At 51.5% G+C, this 25,158-nt stretch overlaps 1 protein-coding gene across 1 annotated transcript in view; it reads right to left on the reverse strand.

Annotated features, from left to right (window-relative positions):
* The window catches only part of TG (thyroglobulin), a 244,302-nt gene that overhangs the window by 91,803 nt on the left and 127,341 nt on the right, over positions 1–25,158 (reverse strand). Inside the window, exons 36-41 of the mRNA XM_044244917.1 lie at positions 22,708–22,842; positions 20,561–20,725; positions 16,286–16,505; positions 15,221–15,314; positions 12,631–12,790; positions 4,947–5,149 (exon numbers count right to left, since the gene is read on the reverse strand). Coding sequence (XP_044100852.1) covers positions 4,947–5,149; positions 12,631–12,790; positions 15,221–15,314; positions 16,286–16,505; positions 20,561–20,725; positions 22,708–22,842 — 977 coding nt within the window. The remainder of the gene's footprint in view (positions 1–4,946; positions 5,150–12,630; positions 12,791–15,220; positions 15,315–16,285; positions 16,506–20,560; positions 20,726–22,707; positions 22,843–25,158) is intronic.

Consider the following 25,158-nt stretch of genomic DNA (forward strand, 5'->3'; position numbering starts at 1 on the left):
AAATAACATCAGAAAAGCCCATGGAGACAACAGACTGAGTACTGGGAGTGGTAAGAAGGCTCGGAAAATCTGGAGCTAACTTTATTCCCCTATGCTAGTCCTGACCAGCTGGAAAGTTCAAGAAAAAATAGGCCATCATTCATAATGCCAACCGAACTAGGACACAGGTAGGGACTTGCCTACAGTGATGTTGCAAAATTTGGGGGGAGAGAAGTTCAAAACTCTATGAAAAGACCCAAGGAGACAAAAATCCTGCTCATGGTTATGGTATCAACTGGATTCATGGGTATGAAACTTCACATCATAAAAACACAGATATTTTTTGAAATTCATGAAAAAATTCCACGAAGATACACTCAAATTCCCATCAGGACTATTTAAAGGAAATCGATATATGTATCTTAAAATCTAAATGAGAGCATTAGAGCCCATGAATAGCTCAGTTGATTCTGATGAAGAGAAACGGAGAAGAAAGTACTGGCACTATGAAGTTTGTGTGAAAACAGGAGAAACGAGTTCTTGGGCTCCTCCGCTAGTTTGATGGAACTCAGCACAGACGCTGGTGCCATCTTCCACACAGAGCCCTGCTAAGCATTAAGGAAAGTCTAAGATAAAAAGCTCACAGGCCCTGTCAAGATTTCAGTCACAACAGAATTGGAATAAGATGTGCTAGAAAAACAGCCAGCATGGAAGACAAGGCAGAATTCCTAAAAATTGCTAAATCGAAGTTTTTCTACTGAAATGAGAGTCATTCTGTTTGAAGAGATGGAGAAAGGCTTAGAGGGTGCCATTTCAGCCAAGCCCTGAAGAAGGGAGTGGCTTTCCAAGTGGAGAAGCTCGCATGCCGACCACAGCAGGGCAATGGAAAGATGTGGAAGAAGGCATGGCATTTTCTAGGAATGTTGGTACTAGGGAGCCTGGAGAGCAGGGTTCCTGCAGGAATGGAGCAAGAGAGGAGACAGGAAAATGTAGCTTGAGGCCAATTCACGAGGCCTGGCGCTCCCTCCGAGGAATGCAGAATTGAGGCAATGCTGTAGGAAGGCAATGGAAACCTCTTCTGGATCCTACGAACCATACTGTGGGGGACACGACCTCCTCTGTCTTCTCTTAAAACTGTCCAGGGCATCAGAGTCACAGAGTGCAGGTTTGCGACAGGTCGCCGCCGCCTCTTCCTTCTTCAACCCAGGCCCTGGGTGCAGGTACCAATTCCCCTGACCTGTTTTGCTTTGGAGCTGCCCTCGCTTGGCAAGATAAGGGGGAACCTGGATTTCTCGAGTTCCTACAGGTGGGGGACACTCCACAATTCTTACATGATGACCACGTCTTGAGCCGTTGGGAGACGGAATTAATCATACTGATTTTATCCATGAAGAAAGAGTGAAGGGCTTTGCCCAAGGCTGGGATCTGAAGGCAGGCTTGCCTAATCACGGGCCTCAGCTCTGTCCCTGCGGCATTAAGGCCCTGGAAGAGTCTCCAGCTTCTCTGCGGAAGCAGCTTCAAAGGGTGGGGGAAACAAACACAGGATATGGCTTTAGGTTCTAGCCCCTAATGTGGCTCCTTCTTTGCTGTGTGTTCTTTAGCAAGTCACTAGACCTCCCTCAGCCTCAGACTTCCTGTCTTCAGATTGCAAATAGTAGAAAGACCCCACGCCAACCAGTGTGAACAATCCACAAGATAATATACTGGAAGAGCCTTGTGGCCCCAAATCATCTAAATCAAGTCATTAATTATCACAGGAGCCTGTTGTGCCTGGTGTCTCGTAACAGCTCTGGCCTCAAGATTTGCAGAAAGACTTAAGATCTTATCCAAGAATATATCACCAACTCACATCCATTCCCCCAAACATCTGTTGGTAAAGAACATGTTTAAGAACTGCTAATGTATTGAAGTATTTTCGTTCTCTTGATTCCAAATACCAAATAATTTCACATGCATCCCAAAGACTGCTGGGAGCAGTTGTAAAAGCTGTTTCTAAATGACTAAAACAGATGGAGAGTTTATTTTTAAATACACTACCATTTGCTGAAACAGATTAGTTTCTGAAATTCCCCAAACACCTCAAGTCTCCAGAATTTTCAAAAAAAGAATTCTGCCTTCTGGGCTGACTGGAAGGCATTTTTGGTGTCTTCCAGGTCCCACTGAGTATCTGGTCTCAGAGAGGCCTCTGGGAAAACCCCTGCAGGAGCATTCAAAGTCGGAAAGTTCTGTTTTCAATACCAGGAATTGAAAGATGTTTGGCCTCAGACCTCCTGCCATGAAGATGGGTCCACTAAGAGGGAGAGATTGAAGAAAATCTGAATCAAAGGACAAAAAACACAAGACAATGGTGGTAGGGAGGGAAGTGGACCAGCCTGGGGGACCCTGGGCATTGTCCCCCATTCCTCTGCTCATTCACTGCCTGGACATTAGCTATGCAGCATCCACTCTAGGACAGCTGTGTTGAGTGCTTAGGGTCCTGTGCGAGAACAAGACACAGCTGTCTCTTGTTCTCTGGGGGCTCACAGTCTTGTGTGGGAGAGACTGAGCAGTGGGAATAATTCTTTACTGGTAGGAAATTGTGATAAATGCTGTGCAGAGAAGTAGAGGCAACACAAGCCGTATAAAGAGGGTCTGGTTCTGGGCTCAAGAGTCTGGAAGAATTCCCTGAATGACAAATAGAGAAGGCAAAGAGGAAGATAGGATAAGAGTGTTCACACAGAGGGAAGCAGAATAGAGCACGGGTCCTTCAAGGAACGTTGGAAAGCTCCTATGGCTCAGGGAGAGAGGCAAAGTGGCAAGTGGTATTGCTTCCTGTAGGGAATGGTGATAGTATTGATCCAGCATCATTCAGCAACATTCCCAAACAATGTCACTCCTCTCCTCCTCATGACAATCAAGGGTTTAGATCCCAAGAAGGCTGGACAATGCTGGAATCTGTTTCTATGACCTTAGAATTGCTAGCAAGTCCATGACATTGGTTTTGATGGTGCTCTGTCTTTCCTTAGTTTGGCTACTTCATCGTCTCATCATTGTTTTATCTGCTTCCAGGATTGTCCCTCTTAAAGGCACACCGAAGTTCATCGCAGCACTATTCACATAAGGCAGAACAACCCCAGTGTTTACCAACAAATGAATATATGAACAAAATATGGTCTATGCGTACAACGGAATGTTATTCAGCCTAGAAAGGAAGGAAATTCTGATATAGGCTACAACATGGATGAGACTTTATGAAGACATTATGCTAAGTGATATAAGCCAGACACACACACACACACACACACACACATTTTGTATCATTCTACTGCTGTGAGGTCCCTAGACTAGGCAGATTCACAGAGACAGAAGGTAGAATAGTGGTCATCAGGGTTTGGGAAGCAGGGAATGGAGAGTTACTTTTCAATAGTTACAGAGTTTCTGTTTGGGATGATGGAAAGTTCTAAAAGTGATTAGTGGTAATGAATGTACCACACTGTAAAGGTACTTAATGCCACTAAACTGTACACTTAAATATGGTTAAAATGGGAGAGCAAACCAAACCAGACCTAACTCCCCAATGGCTCCCATCACTGAGGATGAAAGTCAAGGTGTCCATCCAATCTGGCTGCTCCCTGCCTCCCAGTCTGCATCACTGCTGACCACAAAGATCCTGTCCCCCACCGCATATAGGACTGGCAGATCTCAGTGAGAAGCCAAGCTGTGCCCTAGTGCTGGAACTCCTCCTTCAGTGAAATGCCTGCACAGTCTTAACACATCGCTCAGATGTATCTTCTCCTCAGAAGTGTTCCTGGACACGCCCTCTTCCCTCTTAGTTGGGGGCTTCTCTCTGAGCTGCCCCAAGACCCACTTTTAAATATCTGCTTGAAGTGTTTTCCCTCACCCCTCAGTAATCTTTAAGTTTCCCAAGAACTAGGACATGAATTATTCAGTGTGACATTTCCAGTGCCTACCATGGCACCTCACCCAAACTGGACGCTCCATAAAATTAGCAGCTAATCAGTGATAATAACCATCAGGTCTTGTGCTGTGATCAACAGGTAACTTCTTCCATAACAGTTATTGTCATGATCAAAATCACTGTATCATCATCATCATCATCACCATCATCACCGTCCTCTCCATCACCACCATCACCATCCAGCAGGAACTTCAGACCATCTGGTAGAGTCATGAGTGCTGATTTCTATTCTTGGCCTTCTTTCAACAGTGAATGACTGTCGGCCAAATCTTGGGAGCACCATGCCTCACGCCGTGGTTGCTGACACAGCAGCCTGCAGCTCCTTGATCAGACACGCGGACAAGCTCTGGGGTCCCTGCCACCCCTCCCCAACTTAGACAATGAGGTGGAAGCGTTCAGAGAGAGGAATGAATCACCCAATAGTGCTCCATGAAGAAATGCCGCCAGAATTGAACTGCAGCCAGGAGATGGGAGCATAGACTATTGAAGAAACCAGACAACATAAAGGAAGAGTTAAGAGTTCAAACCCTGAGAAGGGCAGGGAAGCAACACCAGAAAGCAGATGAGGGTTCTCTGTTTTACTTCTCTCCTGTTGTGGCAATAATGTCAGGTGTCGTTAGCATCATATTGGCTAAGCTGTGCCATCATTAGCTTTTCCTCCACCAGAAGGCTCCTCATCCTACATTCCATCTCCTTGTGTTTGTCTACTGACGAGAGAGATCTTTGAGAGTTCACACCATTAAACCCTGGGAGCGATCTCCCAAAATGGAAACACTTCCCCATCTAGAATTTTCACCACTTTGGGATGATGGACAGTAGTCAGAGGAGCCTCTTGGCATCCTCAAATTGCCTGACCATGGAAAGATGGCCATGAGCAAGAGCACACTCAAAACAAAGGATAAAGGAAACCAAGCAATCGAAGCCAAGCGGTCTCATCTCAAGAAGTAAGTGAGGCTCCTTCACCTCACCAGTGTCCAAAACAAGTCTGAAGGTTGAACAGGTGACTCACCATCAGCACGACGCTTCGGAAGAGTCTAAAGTCAGTGGTCCTGGTGGTTAGAAGGTGGATGCTGGCCACGTCGGCTCCGCCACGGTCTGCTGCCAGGGTCACGCGCCGAGGATCTCCACCAAACACTCCAATGTGTGTCTGCACCCAGGTCAGAGCTGCCCACTGGTCCAGAAGTCCCCAGTTGCCACTCACCTCACCAGAACCTGCAAAAGGAAAGCCTTTTACCCTCTATGATCTCACAGTCTACGGTTTACCCACCCCAGGGCTGTCTGGGGTACCTCTGGGGCGCCTGGACTTATGTCTGTGTAGGTTGGTGGGAACAGCATGGCTTCAGAACCAGACCCCTCCAGCCTCTTCTGGGTTGGAGAGCCTGCCGTTGTCATTCCACTTCTCTGGGCCGCAGCTCTCCCACCATAGGCGAGGGTACCTCCTAGGGGGGCTGCTCACATCAGAGGCAGTCCACGTTCACACCACAACCCGGCTTGGCATGGCAGTGGGGATGCCCCATGTGTTGACCCGCCGTGGTGGCTCTCCACACCTCTTCCTCCCTGACCAGGACCAGGCATGGCTGAGGCTCTCCATCTAGCTCCCACTGCCTCTTCTCCCATGACCTTCAGTAGCATTCAGCTGAGTTACTCTATTCTTTTTTCATGGAATTCAGAAAATATTTATTGAAATCTCAGCACTATTTTTTAATGCAGTGATTCAGATGTACACGCACAATGTATATATAATATAGCAAAAATATGCTCTTGTCAGCATTTGGGACACTTATATGCCCATGGCCTCTGGCCATCCTCTGAATCCAGCGGCCCCTCCTTGTCCATCTACATGGCTAACCACTCGGAAATACCTGGCTTGTTCTGGTTCACACTAAGACTTGCTCACTTTGTCCTAGGACACCCCAGCGGCTCCCATGCTTTCAATCACCACCCACATGGGGTTGGCTCAGGATTATCACGGGCATGGAGCGCTCCCCCAGCAACAGCCCCTCATGTCTCCAGGAGGCTACCTTGCTTAAGACATTTCAAGAGCACTGAGTCCCAAAGGGAATCGATTCCAAGTCCCCTGAGCACAGAGCCTTTGCAGAATTTCTTATGTTCTCCTTCTAATGCAGCACCACCCACCCGATCTGCTCCTACACAGCCCCAGGGTCCTCCCTGACACCTGCTGCCCTGAATCCCTGGCCCGCCTCTTCCCCAGCGGCTCGGGCTTTCTCCCCACTGAGCCCCTCAGTGCTTCTCACTGGCCTCCTGTATCCACGTGTCTCTTCCTCCGATGAATCGTCCATGCCACATCCTGAGTGGCCTTTTGTTTATTTTTTAAGTTTTAAATTTTTTAAGAGAGGGCTGAGTGGCTCTTCTATTTATTTTTTTATTAAATTTTAAGGATTTTATTTATTTATTTGAGAGAGAGAGAGAGCACGAGCAGAGGGAGAGTGAGAAACAGACTCCCTGCTGAGCAGAGAGCCCGACACAGGGCTTACTCCCAGAACCTTGAGATCATGACCTGCACTGAAGGCAGACGCTTGCTTAACCACTGAGCCCCCCAGGCGCCCCCCAAGTAGTCTTTTAAATGCATAATTTTTTTTTTTAATTTATTTGAGAGAGAGAGACAGTGAGAGAGAGAATGAGCGAGGAGAAGGTCAGAGAGCGAAGCAGACTCCCCATGGAGCTGGGAGCCTGATGTGGGACTCGATCCCGGGACTCCAGGATCACGCCCTGAGCCGGAGGCAGTCGTCCAACCAACTGCGCCACCCAGGCGTCCCTAAATGCATAATTTTGATCACGTCTCTCTCTCTCTCTCTCTCTCTCTCTCTCTCTCTCTCTCTCTCACACACACACACCCAGTCCTATCCTATCTAAAATCTCCCCTCGCATCCCTTTAGGACATGATCTCAGTTCTCCCAGGATGTTCCAGGCCTCATGGGACAGGAGGCGGCTATCTCTTGGGGTCTATTTCCCTTCGTCTCCTCCCTGTCCCTGCTCTGCAGCTACCTGGCTTCTCATCAGTGGCTTAAATCCCTCAGCCCATCCTCCTCCAGGCCTGTGCTTGGCCCATGTGACCTCCTCTGCCAGAGCCCTCTGCTGCACCCTGGCCTTCCTCCCCTTCCTCCTCTTCCCCCGCCGTCCTTCAAGTTTTAGCTATCGGATAATTCAGACGCAGCCCTCAGGTAAGGAAGGTTCTCCTTCTGGGTTATTTGTCACGCTGGCTACCGCCTTCCTTGCTAGCCCATGGCCTCCACTGAAACCAGGGGCCCATAGCAAGTCCTTCGTCGATGTCCAGTGAACAAACGACCATAGTTACGAGTAACAGGGCTCAGTATCCAGTGAAAAACTGTCAGCGAGACTCCGTATTCCCAAACAGAAGAATAGGAAAATCTTGTGTCCCAAATCCTCACGCTGGCGCTCACCAAGCTGACGAGAACGCCCACTCGGAGGACACAACAGTACAAATAACTCTTCCAGCTGGTCTGAGAGTCTTCTCAGAATTTCTTCAAATGCATTTTGTGTTCTGGGTTTTGTGAAGACATTACCACAGTCCTCACTGTGGACATTTCTGGACTGCACTTCTCTTCTGTTAGGATGAACACGTGGCTTCTGAGGTCTTGGATAGGGCAGGAAAGCTGGGCGCCCTCTGGGTGGGACCCAGTCCTGCACGTCCAGGAAGTGACATCCACAGCCTGCATTTCCAGGGACAATATAGGAGGTTTGGGGACGGCTATTCCTGCCTCTGACTTCCCATAGATCAGCTTCCCAAGTACAGTGCTGACGTTGTGGGGTCTACGGACCCCCAAGAAGTCAGAGGGGAGGGTCCTCCAAGGGCTGCTCTTCCGACAAGTCGGGATAAGGCTTGGTCTGGTGCCGGGTGTTGAATGTGGTTCCATGGAGAGCAAGACAGGTTCGGCGCTGGCCCTCGGGACACACAGCCTCAGGCATGCACACAGGGGCAGCCAGCTAACCGCCCTCAGGGAGTCTGCTCCAACCCCTTCCTTCACTGAGGCTGATCCTTGAGACTAAACCTGACCCTTGAGAGGAAATGTTTGCTTCGGCATAAGAAGCAAATGTAATAGAAAGTCAGGACTTAGATCCTAATGCACACTCGGAACTCTCTGTCCCAACACTCAAACCAATTCAACACTTGTTGGAAAATCTATGATGTGCAAGGCATTGTGTTATTTTCATTAAAAAAAAAAACAAAAGTGCTCCATTTATGGAACTTTCCGTGCTCAAAAGCTCTGCTAACTCCCCTGTCTGTGCCCAGAGTCAAGTCTAAATGTCTTCCCGGCTTTTGTGATCCTCTGCGAGTGGCCTCGGCCCATCCAAGCAGCTTGGGTTGCCTTCATTTTCCAACACTGGCCCTTGCCCAGCCAACACGGCCACGTTCACTTGGCCATCCCGCTGTGGCCGAGCCCCTGAGGCCTCCTCGGTGTCCTGCGGGCTCTATCTTGCCACACACGTGAGCTGTGCCGTGCCCCTGGGGGAGGACTCCGGAGTGGGGCTCCCTGCCAGCTGCACGTAGAGTCCAGTAGGGAGACAGAGGTGAGCGGGCGTCCATCCCCGTCCACCTGCCCAGGCTGCCCTGCTCGGCCCTCCCACCTGCACTGGCCAGAACCACCCCAGCCAAACCAGCTGCTCCCCGTTCCCTAACTGGTTCTCACTCACGTGATTTCTCCAGCTCTCCCTTTAATGCTCCTTGGGGCCATTCTGAGCTCACAGTGGGCCCTCCCCCGGTGTCACTGATGGTCGTGGAAAAGCAGGTGAGGTGGCCGAGCACGCAGGTTATGGAACCAGACCAGCTGGGCGCAGCCCCGGCCCCACCACTGTGGGGCCTTGGACACACTACCTAGTGTGACTTGATTTCCCCTATCAGGACAATGGAAGTAATAACCCTACATAGGTCTTCGGGTTGTTAGGATGATTGAATTGGTTAACAATTGTAAAGGAAACAGAACAGTGCCCAGCATAAAGCACTGTAGAAATTGCCTAGTTTTTCTTGAATAAAATGAAACAGATTTCGGTCCCAGCAGATTCTCCCAGATGCTCTTTGCAGAGTATGCCCTGGCTTCTGCAGCAGAAATTGCACCTACGGGGGAGAGCCGCTGAGACAGGACTCTGACCGCTCTTCTGGCTAGAGGGTAGCAGACCCTCTCGGGAGGCCCTGGGGATGATGAAGGAATGGCAGTGGTACCATGCCTGGCCTTCTGTCTGACTCCCCAGCCAAAGCACCCCTCCTCTGCCCCCACAACCTACTCAGGCCTGCAGGCTGACCCTCCCCACCATGCCTCTGAGCCTGACCGCCCCCCACTCCCCTTGCCCCTGTTCCCCTCCCTGCAGTGCTTTGCCAGAGTGGAGATTGTCACTGAGCCCTGTGCCCCCCGGGGTCTGTCCCCGGGCCTGATCCAGGCTGGGGAAATGGCCTCCCCCACCCACCACCAACCCCTTCACGTCCTTTCCAACGGCTCAGTTTACCAGGAACCAGGGCCCCCTTAAAGTACTGTTGGGTTTGGCCTCCCTCTTCTCACAGAGAACACGAGCTTGTCTTGTCAGCCACAGGCCTGGCATGAGCTTCTTTCTGTTTTCGTCCTCCCCCAGGCACTTTGAAAACTGCCTCCAGAGTTTGGAGCTCTTGGAGGACCCCGTTCATGCGGGCTACAATAGCGGATGCCACACACGCTCATCACCAGGGAACACGGGCAGAGACCGCTGGGCAGGACTCTCAGTCCACGCCAGGGGCTATCGCAGCCGCTGTGGTCCAGGGGCAACTCATGCCAGCTGCTGGCTCCATGTGGGGCCGGGGCATGACCACAACCAGCCCTGCCTGGCAGGAGCCCCATCCGGGTCCATAGAGAGGAAAGGGAGCTTAACCCTTGTGAGCCCCCTGCTGGGTGCCAGGCAGGGTGCCAGCTGTCGGCCTTCCACACTTATATCTTAGCATCATCTGAGAGATGGGCAGCGTAGGGCTGGACGCAGAGGGAAGGAACTGACCAGAGCCCCTCAGGTCCACAGCTTGGCTGAACTGCCCTCAGAGCCCGTGCTGCGTGGATGCCAAGCCTGCGTTCCCTGCAGGACCCTGGGCTCTGGCTGGCACTCAGAGTAGCCCGTCTCTCTCCAGACCCATGTTCGGAACGTCAGTGTCCAAGTATTTTCAGTGGAAAAGGGGAAAGAGGGACGGGGCAGTACGGGAAGTCTTTGGGAGTGAAACTCTTCTGTGTGACCCATAATGGTGGACACTGACATTTATCAAAACCATAGAGAGGATGACACAAAGAGCAAGCCCTGCTGGAAATTCTGGACCTCAGTCAATGCTAACGTATCCGTGTTGCCTCCTCGATCCTAACAGAGGTGCCCCCTCAACACACAGTGTCAGGTAGTAAGGGAAACTGAGGCAGGGGGAGGCATCTATGGACCTCTTTGTACTTCCTGCTCAGTTATTCTGTAAACTTAAAACCACTCTACATGGTAAAATCTATTAACTATTGTTTTAATTGATAAAGGGGATGGTGGGCTTTTGTCACAAATTTACTGGGGGAGTTTGCAGACTCACACGCCCACTGCCTTCCTCGTCCAGAGCATCCCCCAGGACCACAGGCAGTCGGAAGGCCGTGTTTGCATCCTAACGTTTCAGTGTCTCAGTTTCTCTACAGATGCATCACTCCCCTCTCCTAGTGGAGCTGTGGGGAGGCTCAGCTAAGGCAGGCAAAGGTCCAGGAATGCGGGGGAAGCTAGGAAGTCTAATAAATAAAGCGAAGATAACCTGTCTGTGGCTCAATGGACATAAAAGACACATCCTGCTCTCTACACGGAAGAAGAGAGAATCCAAGGGCCCTTTCTAAACCTCTGAGGGAGCAAGCCACAAGATGTTTCACCTTGCTCTTTGACCAATAGGATTTAACACCTGAAGTGCACTCCCAACTGGCGCATGGAGTTCCTCGACCCCCCTGAGCCTCGCTGAGTCACCTGCCACATGGCCCCACAGAGCTGCCATGAGAGTGAAAGGAGGCGATCCAGGAGAGACGTCTGCTCCAGGCAGGCACTGCTGAGCGTAACATTCCTCTGCTCTCGCTGACAGTTCTGCTTGAAGCACAATGAACAGGCAGCATTCCAGGTCAGGAATGAGAAGGGCATTCCAGAAGGTATTCTGGAAACTTCCTTTGCCTCCCCTGACACTGAATCCACCAGCAGCAGGAATGAGTGTCCCTTTCTAGAAGCACACAAATTCTCAATAAGATTACATGCCCCTCAGGCATGGGTAACATATGGGAATTCGCTCCCCTCTGTCCAGAAAGGCTCGAAGACAAGGCATCAACCATGTCTGTGGAACGTTCCACCTGACCACGTTCAAGAGCATGATGTCTGAATTTCACCGGCCTCTTCAGAGATGGAAGCTACAGACTTCTCAAATCATCATCAGTCCCATGTTCACAAAAAGGAAAGGAAACCCAGGCAGAGTTTTTGTTGCTCTGGCAGCTGACCCTGGTCCTTCTGAAGGAAAATCTGAAATGTGTGCACCATCCACATTTCCCTCATTGGCATCTGGTCGTATTTTGCCTGAAGTTGGTTCCTGCTTCATGGTTGTCCTGCAGGCCTAGAATCTTCTTCCTGGCACTCAATGGCTCATGCTACATGTGCACCAAGCCCTCATTCCCCAGCACTCTGGAATTTCTACCCATTCACCCACACTCTAGATGAGTCCATTATTCTCACCATGCTACCTTCCACCTGCCCATCCTGACTTAGCACGTAAGGCGTTTGGGTCTTAAATGAGATCCTTCGAGAAGAGAGATGAAGTTTAGTGCCTATCTGGAGGTTCCCACTATAGCATCTAAATTCCTTTCTCATGTACAGCCTCCCTACAGCCTCATGTAACTGTGGATGTTGGGTAAGATTGTACCCATTTTACAGAGGAGAAAGCTGAGACTCAGAAATGAAGGGTTTTAGCCCAGGTCACACAGATATTGAATGGCAGAGGTGGCCATTGGTTCTTCAGATTCCCAGACCTGCGTGTCTACCCCCAGCCGTGGCTGTGTGACAAGTGTCCCACCACTGGGAGGGGCTGGACATGGAGGAAAAGACGGACAGTGGAGCTGTCCAGGCCTCAATTCTGCCCTGGGTGCTAGTGAGGAAGGTGGATGGAAGCAAGGAGACCAACAGTTCTGCGACTGGATGGGGTACAGGCTGATGTTCCCAAGCGAGGCTGGCATTAAAGAGCAAACATCACTGAGGCAGCCCTTACGTGGAGTCACATGGTGCTCCTGTGGGCCCAGCACTATAATCCATACTATGGTTCCCTAGGGCCAATCAGCCCTGGTGGTGAAAGCTGGCTCTGATCTTTCCTGTTGGTGCTAGCAAGTGTCTAACCTTCTGGGGCCTCAAAACACACCCGCACACACACACATACTCCACCACCACCAGCACCACCACAAGATACAACACATAATGTAGTCGGAACAGCTCCGGCACATAGTAAGATCAACCAATGGCAACAATTACTCTCCGGTATGGGTGTCAGCATCGCTGGAAGGTCTCATGGGCGTGTGGGACAGTCTACTGAGTGCTCGGCTCAGCGGGAGGAGGGCCAAGGGGCCCTGAAGGGATGGGGCTTTGGGAAGAAGGGGTTGACCACACGTAGAGTGGCCCTCGGCTCAGGGGGTCGGCAATCCCCAACCACGCCAGCGACTTACCAGAACTTAGAAAGCCGAAGACACCCACTCGGTAGCCAGCCGTGACAACGATGAGGTTGCCAATAGCAGCCAGGAAGGAGCCGTCGAGGGCCAGCTGTCCTTCAGTCCCCCTCCCCTCCACGGTGTTGTGGAAGAAGACCAGCACGGAGGCATTGGGGGCCTGTGGGGAGTGGAGAGATGTGAGGCTACAGGTTGACCCATTCTCACCCACCAGAGCTCAGTGAGGGCACCTTTCCCAAGAAGGTGCCAGATTCCAAGCCTACCCACAACTCTTCCTGTCAACTCCGCCACGTGGGCACACTTAGTCCTATGTTACAGGCTGAACTGTGTCCCCCTCAAGTTCACAGCTAGATTCCTGACTCTATGAACTCAGAGTGCGACTGAATTTGGGAGAGCGTCCTATACGAGGTGCTAAGCTAGTGGACCCTAACCCAATATGACTGTATCCTCAGAAGAAGGGGGAGTTTGGATGGAGACACACACAGAAGGGATACCACGTAGAGACAGAGGGAGGATGAGACAACCATCCATGGGCCACGAAGAGTGACCTCAGAAGGAACCAGTCCCGCCGACCCCTGGATCTTAGACCTCCAGCCTTCAGAATGGTGAAAAAATAATCTTTCTGTTGTTTTGCCACCTGGTCTGTGGAGCCCTATCAGAGCAGCCCTCGCATGCTAGTAAGCCTGATGTCACAGAGAAGGAAGCCGAGGGTCATGAAAAGTAGATAGTTTGCTCACATTGGAAAGCGAGCAGGTGGCAGAAAGGACAGCCCCTGCCGACCGGGAGCCCATCCCCTGGAGCTAGACAGTCTTGCCACATCCCAGGTCCACCCCGTAGGCAGATGCTCTAAGGGCTACAAGCACTTCCATTCTACAGGTGTGAATACCGAGGCTCACGGTTGTGAAATGACTTTTTAAAGCACGTACAGAAGGGAAGGGGCCGACCCAGAATTCCAGGCTCAGCCCCCCTCCCAGCACACTCTCCTGGGCCCCCCATCTGTGACACCACGTCCCTTAGGTGAGTGATGAGTAGCTCTCTATCGCCAGGACAGGTTTCAGGCAGGGTGGCCAAACTGAAAGGACTCACCGCGGAGGACCCAGACAGTCTTCCAGAATAAAGTCGGGGCCAGGCCTGGGGTGTTGGAAGACTGCATAGCTCCAGGCAGTGGGCTGCAGGTCTGCCGTCACTTGCAGGTGGAGTGACCCTCATCCCTTTACATGTGGTCTCTGTCCCACTCAGTTATCTCCAATGTCCCCATCAGCCACCTAGTGTCTCATCAGTCTCCATACAGTGTTTTACTTAATTCCTGCAAGAGCTGTATGAGCCAGAGGCTCCTTCTCTCCCCCTTTCAGAACCAGTACCCGGAGCACATGGAACACAATTAGCTTCTCTACACCAGTGAGGCAGGGGTCAGCGGCACCTTAGTTGGGAGCCAGACCTCAATCTAGCATCGCAGGTATGGGGAGACCAGAGCTGGGCAGAGGGGACCCACTGTCTCCCTTGCTCTGGGTTCTCTGCTCACAGTAGCACCGTCTACGAGAACTTTCACCTGTGGGGAGCCTCATGACAAAGCTCACTCAGACCAGCTTGCTGAGGTCAAACATCCAAAGGGAGGCGGCCTCTCGTGGCTAGTGGGCCAGGGGACCACGAAGTTGTGGCACGGTCCGGGGTATCATCGTATCTCTCCACACTGGGGTGGCATCCCCAGAAACTGATGTTTTCTAAAACTCATCCATTTTTGCTTTCATGCCCTCAGACCCTTTCCCCCAAACAGGAAACTCAAACGTGGAGCTTCAGGCTCATGGCCGCTACTTAGGCCGGTCCAGGCTCTAAATCGGGGCATCACCCTGTCCGGGTCACAGTTCCAAACCTCACCCTCCGGAACTGCCCCCCAAACAGGAGTCCAAGCGGAAGCACCCCCAGGGGTCACTCCTAGGGTCTCTCAAGGACAGCGGTTGGTTTGTCTCCTCACCGGCAGACGAGCCCCAGTCAGGCTCCATCCTCCCCAGCTGTGGTCTCTCCGCCTCTCAGAGACCCCGCATCGCTGACCCACACCCACTGCCTGGCTCACACCTCCCTCCGCTCACCCCGGTCAGGTGGCGCCCCTGACCACCACCCGACACCTCCCGTCACTTTGTCCCTTCCCCTATTTCTCCTCAGAGTCTCATCCACACCACGGTTGTTCAATAATCATTTGCGTATTGGTTTCTGCCCTGCCCAGCACAGTGTAACTCCTGAGGGCAGCCGCTCTGTTTGTCACTTCTCTGTCTCACCCCCCCCCGCCCCAGAGCGGTGCCCCCCGACACAGGCCCTCATAAAGATTTCTCGGAGAACTGAACCAGGACAGTCGTGCCTCATTTGCCATGGGGGTGGCCTGAGGATGCGGGGAGGGTCAGGTGAAGCCCTGTGGTTCCAGAAGGACCCTCTGCTTCCTCTTGGCCACACAGACTTTCAGGAAGCCAAGAACCGGCGAGGACAGCGCTGGGAGCACAGAGCCTGGAGGGGGTGAATGATCCCGGCAGCTCCAGGGACAGGGCGGAGTCTAACAGGGCAGTTTTCAGGGTAGACAGTCAAGGGTTTCGGAACTCACCACGTTCTGAGGGACAAACATGTTAAGATACAGGCAGTCTTCGCTGACTCTGGTAGCCGCGGGCGCTTGGGTTCCTGGCTGCCAGCAGCTGGCCCTGGGGAGGCAGACGGTATGACTTCCAGGTGAACAACCAAAGATACATGCCTCGTCTTCCCCTCTCGCCTGCCACCCCCAGCCCTTACAAAGGCCCAATGGCCATGGCCGACCAGCTCTGCAGGATTAGGCAGCTTCGGGAAATGGGGAAAGGGAGTGGCAAGCACAGGGAAGAAACGGCAGGATGCCCACCTCTCTCTCTACCGAGGCCCATGGAGGAACCCTCCAGGGACAAGCTGCCAGCTCAGAGAAAGGATGCCCGAGATAGGGACAGGGAATGTGGGTATTGCTCGGGACCTAGGCCCTTCCTTGCCGCACGTGTGCAGACCTGTCACTGGATGTGGAGTCTGAGCTGTTTTCTGCATCAGGACGGGGCCCGAGCGTGCCAGGCCGAGCGTCCCCGAGCATGAGAGCCGAGACCGCATCCGGGACATGGCCACCAGCAGCCCGATGGGACCGGCCCAAGAGGTGATTTCCCGTGTCCCCCAGCCTCGTCTGCGGTGGACCCTGAGAAGGCAAGCTCTCCACCTACTCTCCAGCCAAAGCCTCCCCCGTCATGTGGGTCCACCCTGACATGGGGAAGCCCTCTGATTAGTGCACGCTTATTCCTTTTGTGTCTCCATGGTGGAGACTTACTACCATGGCTTTCCACACTTTTCCGCCACCGCCCAAGTTCAAGCCCTCAATGCCTTCACGCTGAGGAGGGCAGAGCCTCAGCAGCCTGGGTCCCTGCATCAGTGCAGAGAGCAGAACACGCCACCCCACCCCCATCACCAAATGCACTTTGCAGGAGCAAGAGAATGGTATTTGGAGGGTTTATCTGTAAGAGCCCTTAATGCCCCTTGATTAGTATGCTGAATGTTCCCATACACCCCTCAAGCACTGCTGTGCCCCCAAGTCTCAGTCTGATGCATTCAAGCAGGAAGGGAGTTCCCTGGGCATTCACCGAGCTGCATTCCATGAGATCCTCACCGTGGCTGGGTGGCATCCCAGGACCCTGTCCAGTTCAAGGGCTCTGGTGCCTGGAAGCGGCTCTCTGCCAGGGGCGGGGCAGCATACGGAACTCCCAGGAACTGGTCCACTTGCTTCCACGAGTTGCCCACCTGGATGGCCCGTGACCTGCCCAGCAGCTGGCCGTGGGAGGCGATGGTCACAGAAGGTGCCGGTGTCCCAAAACCCAGCAGAGGGGTGTCTGTGGGGCGAGGGATAGCGGGGAAAGAGATGACCATGGGTGCTTTAGTCAAACAAAAACACTGCTTTTCACACTTAAAAAAATGCTGGTAGTTTGTTCAACCCCAGAAGCCAGAGTCTAGCCAGGTTAGTTTTCAATGTGAAAAAAAAAAAAAAAATTAATAGCAAATACAGCTGATGTTTACCAGGCACTGAACATCTGCAGAGCATGGCAAGGGTCCCTTCTCTACATGTGTTGCCTCGCTGATTCTTCCAACCCAGAGGCCAGGCAGAGCCTAAACCCAGGCCCCAAACCCCTAACTCAGCATGTGGGGGCCAGAAGTGGGTGGACATTTAGAAGTATTGGGATTTTTAAAAGAACAGAGAGACACAGGAAGTGCGAGGCTCAGCCAATCCCCCAAAGCGGTCTGGAGTCGGGCATCACCCTCGAACACATCAGTGACCCGGTACAAACCCACATACTAACAGGGATACATAAAGAATACGATATCTTCAGTCATTTGAGGTCAAATGTTGCCACCAAATAAGTTTGCAGCAAACTCCCCCCCCCCCAATTTTTTTTTCTACCTTTTAGGAGGTTGGGAATTCAGAATTGCAGAGGAGGAATCCTGGGCCCTTATTTGCATTTCGCTGATCAGAAAACAGAGGTAGGGGCCAGGGGTGGGGAGCTGCCAGGATTCCAAGGTGTAGGATTCAAAGGGTTTCTGGACCCCGACAGCGACCAGGCTAGACCAGGGCTGTTCACACGGGTCAAGGGCCAGCTCAGGGCCCCTCTCCAGGGCCCTGTTCCGGCCCCCTGCCCGCAATGCCTCCTCCCCACCTCCAGGCTCCCATATTCCATCCAGCCTGCCAGGGGAAAGCTAGTGCCACCTGCCAGCCTGCACTCCCAGCTCCGCCCCCCAAGCCTTCCCCTTGCAATGCTAATCACCGCACGCCCCGCAGCCTCTCTCTGGGCTGGTTCTTATCTCCTCTTCCACCGTTTCTCCCTTCAGTGATTGAGTCAATCAACTTTTGTTGGGACCCTGACTCCGTGCCAAATACCGTTTTCAGGGACTTGGAACAGGCCGGCCTCTGATTCCCCAGCGGGCTCAGGGCCTGGCACAAAGGGAGGACTGGATGCTGGTGCAGAGATGGTCTCTCTCTCTTTCGGGCTCCTCCCCACCCCCTCTGCCTGTGTGTGTGAGAGAGGGTGGGAGAGAATGGGGAATTGCTTATTCTTTCCCGCAAGTGTGTTTGGTTTGCTGGGCTCTGCTGTTGGCCATGAACTTCCCCGCTTCTCTGCAGCTCTGTCTACACCCTCCTCCATCTGTGAGGACAAAGGAGCGGTACGGGAGAGGAGGCAGACAGACAGGCAGACATCTACCCATTCCTCAAGCTGGGTGCCAGACGGTGGCTCAGCTGGAGGTGATTTCATCCCAGGGGACATGTGATAACTTCCAGGGACCGTTTGTTCGTCACCAAGGTCTTTGGGAGATGCTGGGTTCTGACATCTAGTGAGTTAAGGTCCGGGATGCTGCTAAGCACCCCTGCAGTAAACAGGGCGCCCCCCACAGCACAGAACCATCTGGCCTGGGCTCTCAGCAGTGTGAAGCCTGAGCACCCCTGGGGCGGTGTGTGACTCCCTGTGTGACTCCCGGGCCACCGGGGAGCATGGGGGGGAGGAACTGAGGAATGGAGAGTCCAAGCAGGAAGCAGACCTGTGTTTCAGGTCATATGCACCAGCTATTACAGGGAAACTTCCTAGTTCTTCTGATGCTCAATTTCCCCCTGTGGAACCAGAATGACAGCAGCCTCTAGGACACCAGGATGTTGGGGATAAGCGCATGGAGCCTGTGGTGCTCTGAGCCCAGTGCCTGCCAGGGGCAGGGGCTCCATGCGGGAGTGAGGGAAGGGATTGGAGGGAGGGAACAGTAGAGAGGAAAGAGAGAAAGAGAAAGAGAAAGAAAAAGAGAGAAAGAGAAAGAGAGAAAGAAAGAAGGAAAGAAAGAGAAGGAAAGAACGAACGAGCAAGAAAGCAAAGGAAAGGAAGGAAGGAAGGAAAAGGAAAGGAAGGAAGGAAGGAAGGAAGGAGAGAGAGAGAGGGAGGGAGGGAAGGTTGGAAATAGTGATGCAATTCTCTCTGTTGCAAAAACCCTGAGGCTAGTGTAAACCCAGCATGGAAAGAAAGAGCCGCACATTCTAATGTACTCTCAGTCACAAGTCACGGCTGGTCTCTGCCCACAGCTCCTTCTCACAAGTTTTCCAGCTTCACTGTAAATCATAGGACCTCGGGCCAATAGTCAGGCCTGCGGCTGCTAACACACCAAAACCTTCAGACTCTGTCCCCCTGCTCCACAGGAAAAAGCCACATGTCATGAACGTGGCACCCTCTGAAGGAGGGAGCAAAGACACAAAATACAAAAGCTAAAGAACTTCGAGGGAATGCAAGCCTGCTTTCCCACGGACAGTGGCATTCAGCCCTCCCTCCAGAGGCTGCCTGGTGAATCCCAGACTGAATGAGATCCAACATGGGAAAAATGTTAGATGTGCAGCTCTCTCTTCTGAACTGTTTTCCAGAAACTGATGGATTCTTTCTAGAACAGCCCTATATTGAGACCACAGGACTCTTAAGTGAAGAAAAGTATCCAGAGCTATATGTGGGCACAAAGTGCAGACAATGTCTGTGTATATACACTCAGGCTCTCATCCTCAGTTCGAGATGAGCTTTTAACCTTGAACTTGAGTTACACAGAATTAACAGAGAAACAGCCTAATCTGTTTTATGGAACCCAAACACCAAAGCGAGGCCTCTCCCCGCAGCAGGATTTCCATGCAGATTAGCTACGCTGTGAGTGAAATACACTAGTGGAAGCTAACTCGACTGAACGCTGTGAGTGTCTAGGTAGACAACCTGACTGTAGGCCCGTGACCACAACATATAGGAACCCAAGCACCCCCAGGCCTGGGAAGCACTCTCATGGTCCAAAGGCTGAGGTGGAGGAGAGGCCAGAAGAGGATACCACTGGATCAAGACAGGCCTGGGGACCGCCAGGGCTCGAAGGCAGGATGGGATCAAATCCAGCTGCTGCCTGGTTTTGTAAATAAAGTTTTATTGGAACACAACCACACCCACTGATCTTCATATTTTCTATGGCTGCTTTCTTGCTTAAGAGGCAGAGTTGAGTGGTTATAACAGATGCCTTGAGCCTAAAATATTTATCTGGCCCTTTTCAGAGAAAGTTAGCCAACCTCTGCTCTAGAAGATCAGATGACAGAAATAGGCATTCTTTTAAAAAGTCATTAACTTCATCCCATGAGCATGTTTAATGGGGGATGGGATTTGCCCCAGCCTCCAGCTCCCCTGTCTCCCATTACACAGGTCTTACCTACCGCACTTAGTGATGGATTTCTAGGATTTCTTAGAGTTCTATGTTTTCTCCCCTTGCTGGTTTCTTCCCTGTATCCCTAGCACCTAACACAACATCTGACATGTAACGCCTACTGAATGCTTTCAAATGAAACTGAGCCACAAGCAGCAGCCCTCTCCAGACCCTGATAGGGTTGTTAGATGATGTGGTTTTATGTGAGCAGATCGTATCGAGAGATAGGAGACCTGGCTCCAAGCGCCCATTCTTGTCATCGCTAGATGGGCAAAATCAGAGAAATAGCTTCTCCGGGCCAGTCCCTTGATCTCTAAGATGGGGATAAACCCCTTATCTTGCCACCTCATAGGATTGGTGTGAGGACCAACTGAGATAAGGCATGTGACAGGATGTTCTAAACTATAAAATGGTGACCAAAAATGGTCTATTTATTTATTTTACTAAGAATTCAAAGGCCAAATGGCTTCCATAACTCCAATAAATGAATAAAGATGGCCAGAGAAGCTCTAGCTTAGAAGGGGTTTTCAACTTCCTTCAGTTCCTCCCAAATGAATGCCACCTGGTCCAAGATAACTTTGGCCAGTTTTTTCTAGAGAACCTCAAAAGCCATTGCCCACAAGTCACCATGCACTTGGACAGTCCCTCCCAGCTATTACACCCAGGAAGAGCTGCAAAGGCACAGGCTGGGACTCACTCAGCTTCCGGTAGATGTGGGTGGCCTCCTCACGGAGCAGAAGTCGGCAGTTCTGGGCCTGCGGGCTGTGTGTGCAGATCTGGGCGTCAGGATAGAATACACACCTCACAGCACCAGGTCGGGTCTGCAGAGTGGTGACGAGGCAGGCCGGGTGACGGGAACATTCTACAGAATAAGAGGAGAGTGAGGCTTGGGCTTCAGAGATGACATCTCAGCCATGCATCAATCCCATCATGCATCGTCTATTCATCCATCAGTCCACCCACCCATCTAGTCGTGCATCCGTCCATCTATCCATCTAATCATGTATCCGTGCATCCATCCACCAATTATGTCCTCCCCTCTATCTACCCGTGCATCCATCCATCCGTGTCTCCATCCATCTATTCAACCAACCATCCATCCATCCATGATCCACCCATACATCCATGCACCCATCTATCCACCTGTGCATCCATCCATCCATGTCTCCATCCACCTAGTTAACCATCCATCCATCCATCCATCCATTCATCCATCCATCCATCTGTTTATCCATCCGTATATCCATGCACTCATCTATCCACCTGTGCATCCATCCATCCATGTCTCTATCCACCTAGTTAACCATCCATCCATCCATCCATCCATTTCTCCATCCACCTATTAACCATCCATCCATCCATCCATCCATTCATCCATCCATCCATCTGTTTATCCATCTGTATATCCATGCACCCACCTATCCACCCGTGCATCCATCCATCCATGTCTCCATCCACCTAGTTAACCATCCATCCATCCATCCATCCATCCATCCATTTATCCATTTATCCATCCGTATATCCATGCACTCATCTATCCAGCCATGCATCCATCTATCCAACAATGCATCCGTCTTTCCATGCACGCATTCATCTATCCATGCATGCACCCATCCATCTATGCAATCACTTATTTATTCACTGGAGTACCTACTATACATCCCTGGCACTGTACTGAGGACTAGGACTATAATTGTCATTGGGAGAAACCTAAGTCTCCCATCAATCTATTTTCCACACAAAAATCAGGTTTTTGATGGTTTACTTAATTCACAAATATGCTCTTACCATGCCTTTGTTTGAAGCAACTCCATGGCTCCTCATTAGCCTTAGATTAAGTCATACCAGACAAGGCTCTCCATGCTCCAGCCCTTGCCTTCTTCTTCAGCTTCATCTCCCTTTCCAGTTCCCCATCATACCCACTATTTCCCACCACGGATTATGTCCTTCCCCATGTGTACCAGGTCCTGCACTAGGTAATTTATTATGGCATTCAGGATTTTCAGATCTAGGAACTGCTGTGGAGCTGATGTTGACTCATTCACTTGGGCAAGCTGTGAACTGTGTAAAAGACTTATAGCTCTTTCTGTGTTTTTGAAGCTTCCAAAGTTGTGCGATGCACAACCTGTATATCCATATATGACCTTTCTGTTAGATGTCCATATTGCTGTCTAACTTTGTAGGTGAGGTGATTCATGGAATCAAAGAATTAGAAGAGTATGAATGTTATCCAATCTCAGGCTCTTGTAGAGATTAAAATCTTTGTAGAACATCTCTATCAAGTTATTATTTAACTTTCGTTTAAATACTAGTGACCGGAAAACCCCTAAAAGAAGCAGGCATTTGTGAACAGCTTTGTAATAGACAAAGCTTCTTTATATTGCCCTGAGAAAGACTCTTGAAATTTGAGTTTCACCCTTAGGTCTTAGCTTTGCCTCAAGAGCCTGGCCAGGACAACTATATTTCTTCCCTGCCATGATGGCCCACCTATAATCAGAGGACAGTTGTCACCCCTTCTGCTCATCTCCTCTGTCTCAGACTAGCCCCCTAGATCCTTCCTGTCAACTGTCTTCTGACTTGGCTCAACGCTGCTCCCTTCCTGGTTGGCTTTTCCCCTAGGAAACCTTGACTATGGGCTGCCCCTGCAGGGGGATGAGCAGACGGCAGAGGAAGGCCCACACCGGGTCTTGTCCCCAGGTTCATCCCTTCCTTCTCTGGGACTCCAGGTCATCTGGGAGTCTCCCACGGGTTTCTGAGATCAGGAGCCTGAGCAGCACTCTGTGAGACCCCATCGCAATCAGCCGCCTGCCTGAGGGTGAGCGAGCCGTGGGAAACTCCTCTTACCCAACAAACAGAAGTCTCTGGCATCAGAGAAGTTGCTGGTGGTGGCAGCGCTGATGTGGGCAACATCAAAGGTCCTGATGGATGGGTCAAGAACTGCTGCGGAGGGGGCCAGGGACTGCCATGAGCCCAGAGCGACTAGGAGAGAGAGCAGGGGACGTCAGTCACACATGGCTTTTGGCAGCCCCAGGCCATCCTTCTTGTGGCTATTCCTTGATCCATACTCCCATTCTACAGTGATTTATTAAGAGTATTTTATGAGCCACGATCTGTGCTCAAGGTGCGAGGTTACAAAGGTTACAAAGGTGCGAGAATACAGAGGTTAAAAAAAAAAAAAAAAAAAGCATAGCTGCTTCTCTGCAGCCGCTCACAGCAGAACAGGAGAGAAGGAAACACGGGAAGGCCAGCATGGTAACGCAGTGTACCGAGGCAGTCATCAGAATGAAGCTAAGTGACGGTGATGATTGCAGATGTATCTGTGTTGTCGTGTGGTGCTGCATGTGGGGCTTCCCAGACACCTTGTCATCAATTGTCCTCCAGCCTTCAGAGGGAGGAAAGATCATTGTCCCCCATAACGGATGCTGCGGTGTGCTGTCCGGGCCGCCTTTCGGAATCCGGCCTCTCATGTCCCCAGTGTTGGGAAGTTGCTGTCTAGAGGCTCCCAGCAGAGTCCCCTGGAGGAACTGCCCGTGGTCCAGGCAAGCTGCCTCCCCTCCCAGGGTCAGCCTGTGTCCAAACACTAGTCCACGTGGGCATGCAAAGTCCCAGCCCCTGCCTCAAGATGGGACAACCCTGCAGGGCAAGCCCAGCTCCAGAGCTCAGCATGGGATCTGCTGCAGGGCTGTGGTGTCATGGAAGCTGTACTCCCCCCCACACCCCCCCCCCCCGGCTCGTGTTCCTGCCCCCTTACTTCCTTACAGGTGCCGCTCCCACGAGCCCCAGCCCTGCGCCTGGGATTTCCTGCATGCAAATCTCCATCACTGAGTTTGTTTCCTGGAAAACAGCTGCTAAGACATCCTCTTTAAAAACAAACAAAATGGGGGCGCCTGGGTAGCTCAATGGGTTGAAGCCTCTGCCTTGGGCTCAGGTCATGATCTTGGGGTCCTGGGATCTAGCCGCACATAGGGCTCTCTGCTCGACGGCAAGACTGTTTCCTCCTCTCTCCCTCTCTGCCTGCCTCTCTGCCTACTTGTGCTTTCTGTCTGTCAAATAAATAAATAAAAATCTTAAAAACAAACAAACAAACAAACAAAATGAAGCTTGTCCCAGAGAGTGCTGTTGTTGGGGGGGATGGAACAGGAATGAAACTGGGTCTTTGCGTGCACAGAGCCCATGCCCTCCTGGCTCCACGGGGTTGCCTCCCATGATCTGTCCACCTGTCCACTAACAGGGAGGGATGTCCAGGTACAGCTGCCAGACAGATGTCTTGGCGCAGGTACAGAGTCCCGGCAGGGCACCAGTGTCCCTGTGAGGACAGAGGGGGCCCTGAACAGGGACCTTGAGCTTCCACTCTAGGTGGATGCGTTGCTTTCTTCTGGCCACAAAGAGCATGAAAGTTGGCAAAATGCTGCCTCCCGGCCTCAAATCTCCTGATTCTAGCACTCTCAAGATCCCTTCAGTGGGCACGTCATTGAGAGTTCATGGAGAAAAATCCAGGTGTTTCTTTACTTTTCCTATTTTTGATTTCTTTTTTTCAGGAGGCCACAACAGGGTATCCATATAATAAATATTTGTGAGCATTTCCTTTGTGCTAACAGAACAGCACAGCAAACTGTTTAAGTGTAGATGTAGCACTTTACAGTTTACAAAGTGCTTCGCTTATCAGCTAAGTGCTTTAAGGGTGTTACTCCACTGCCTCAGGGTTCCCAGGGACAAACCTGTCAGGAGGGCATATCCCCAGGGAGGGAGCTCCGAGCTCCTCAGGAGTGGTGGGGTCTGGGCGGTAAGCCTTCTTTACAAACGAGGGGTCAGAAGCTAGGGGAGTTTCACGTGGCTTTCTAAGGACACAGAGCTGACTGTGACCGAGCCAGAGACAGAACCAGACGCTTTGGCTCCAAGTCGGTGCTGCCTCTGTCACCTCCGAGCTTCCTAAATAGCTGAGCACCCTTTCTGGAAAATTCTCCCCAGGTAGGAAAAAGGTCTTTATCTTGGACAGTACCAGGCTCTTAGCTATATGGGGAAGGCTGTCATTTTTATCTCAAACCTGCCTTTGACGCCCAGAGCACTAAAATTAGAATGGTAAATAAAGTAGCAAAAGAAACGAGAACCACACCTTTTTCTTCTTAAGAAGAAGGAGGAGGTGGGGGGGGGGGTGGAGGAAGGAAGGAAGGAAGGAAGGAAGCAAAGAATGAATGAATGCAGGCCCGCCGCTGGGTAGCTCAGCCAGTTAAGTATCTGCCTTTGGCTCAGATCATGATCCCAGGGTCCCGGGATGGAGCCCTCTGTCGGACTCCC

The sequence above is a fragment of the Neovison vison genome, chromosome 4 (genome assembly GCF_020171115.1).
Source record: "Neovison vison isolate M4711 chromosome 4, ASM_NN_V1, whole genome shotgun sequence".
Classification (NCBI taxonomy): Eukaryota; Metazoa; Chordata; class Mammalia; order Carnivora; family Mustelidae; genus Neogale; species Neogale vison.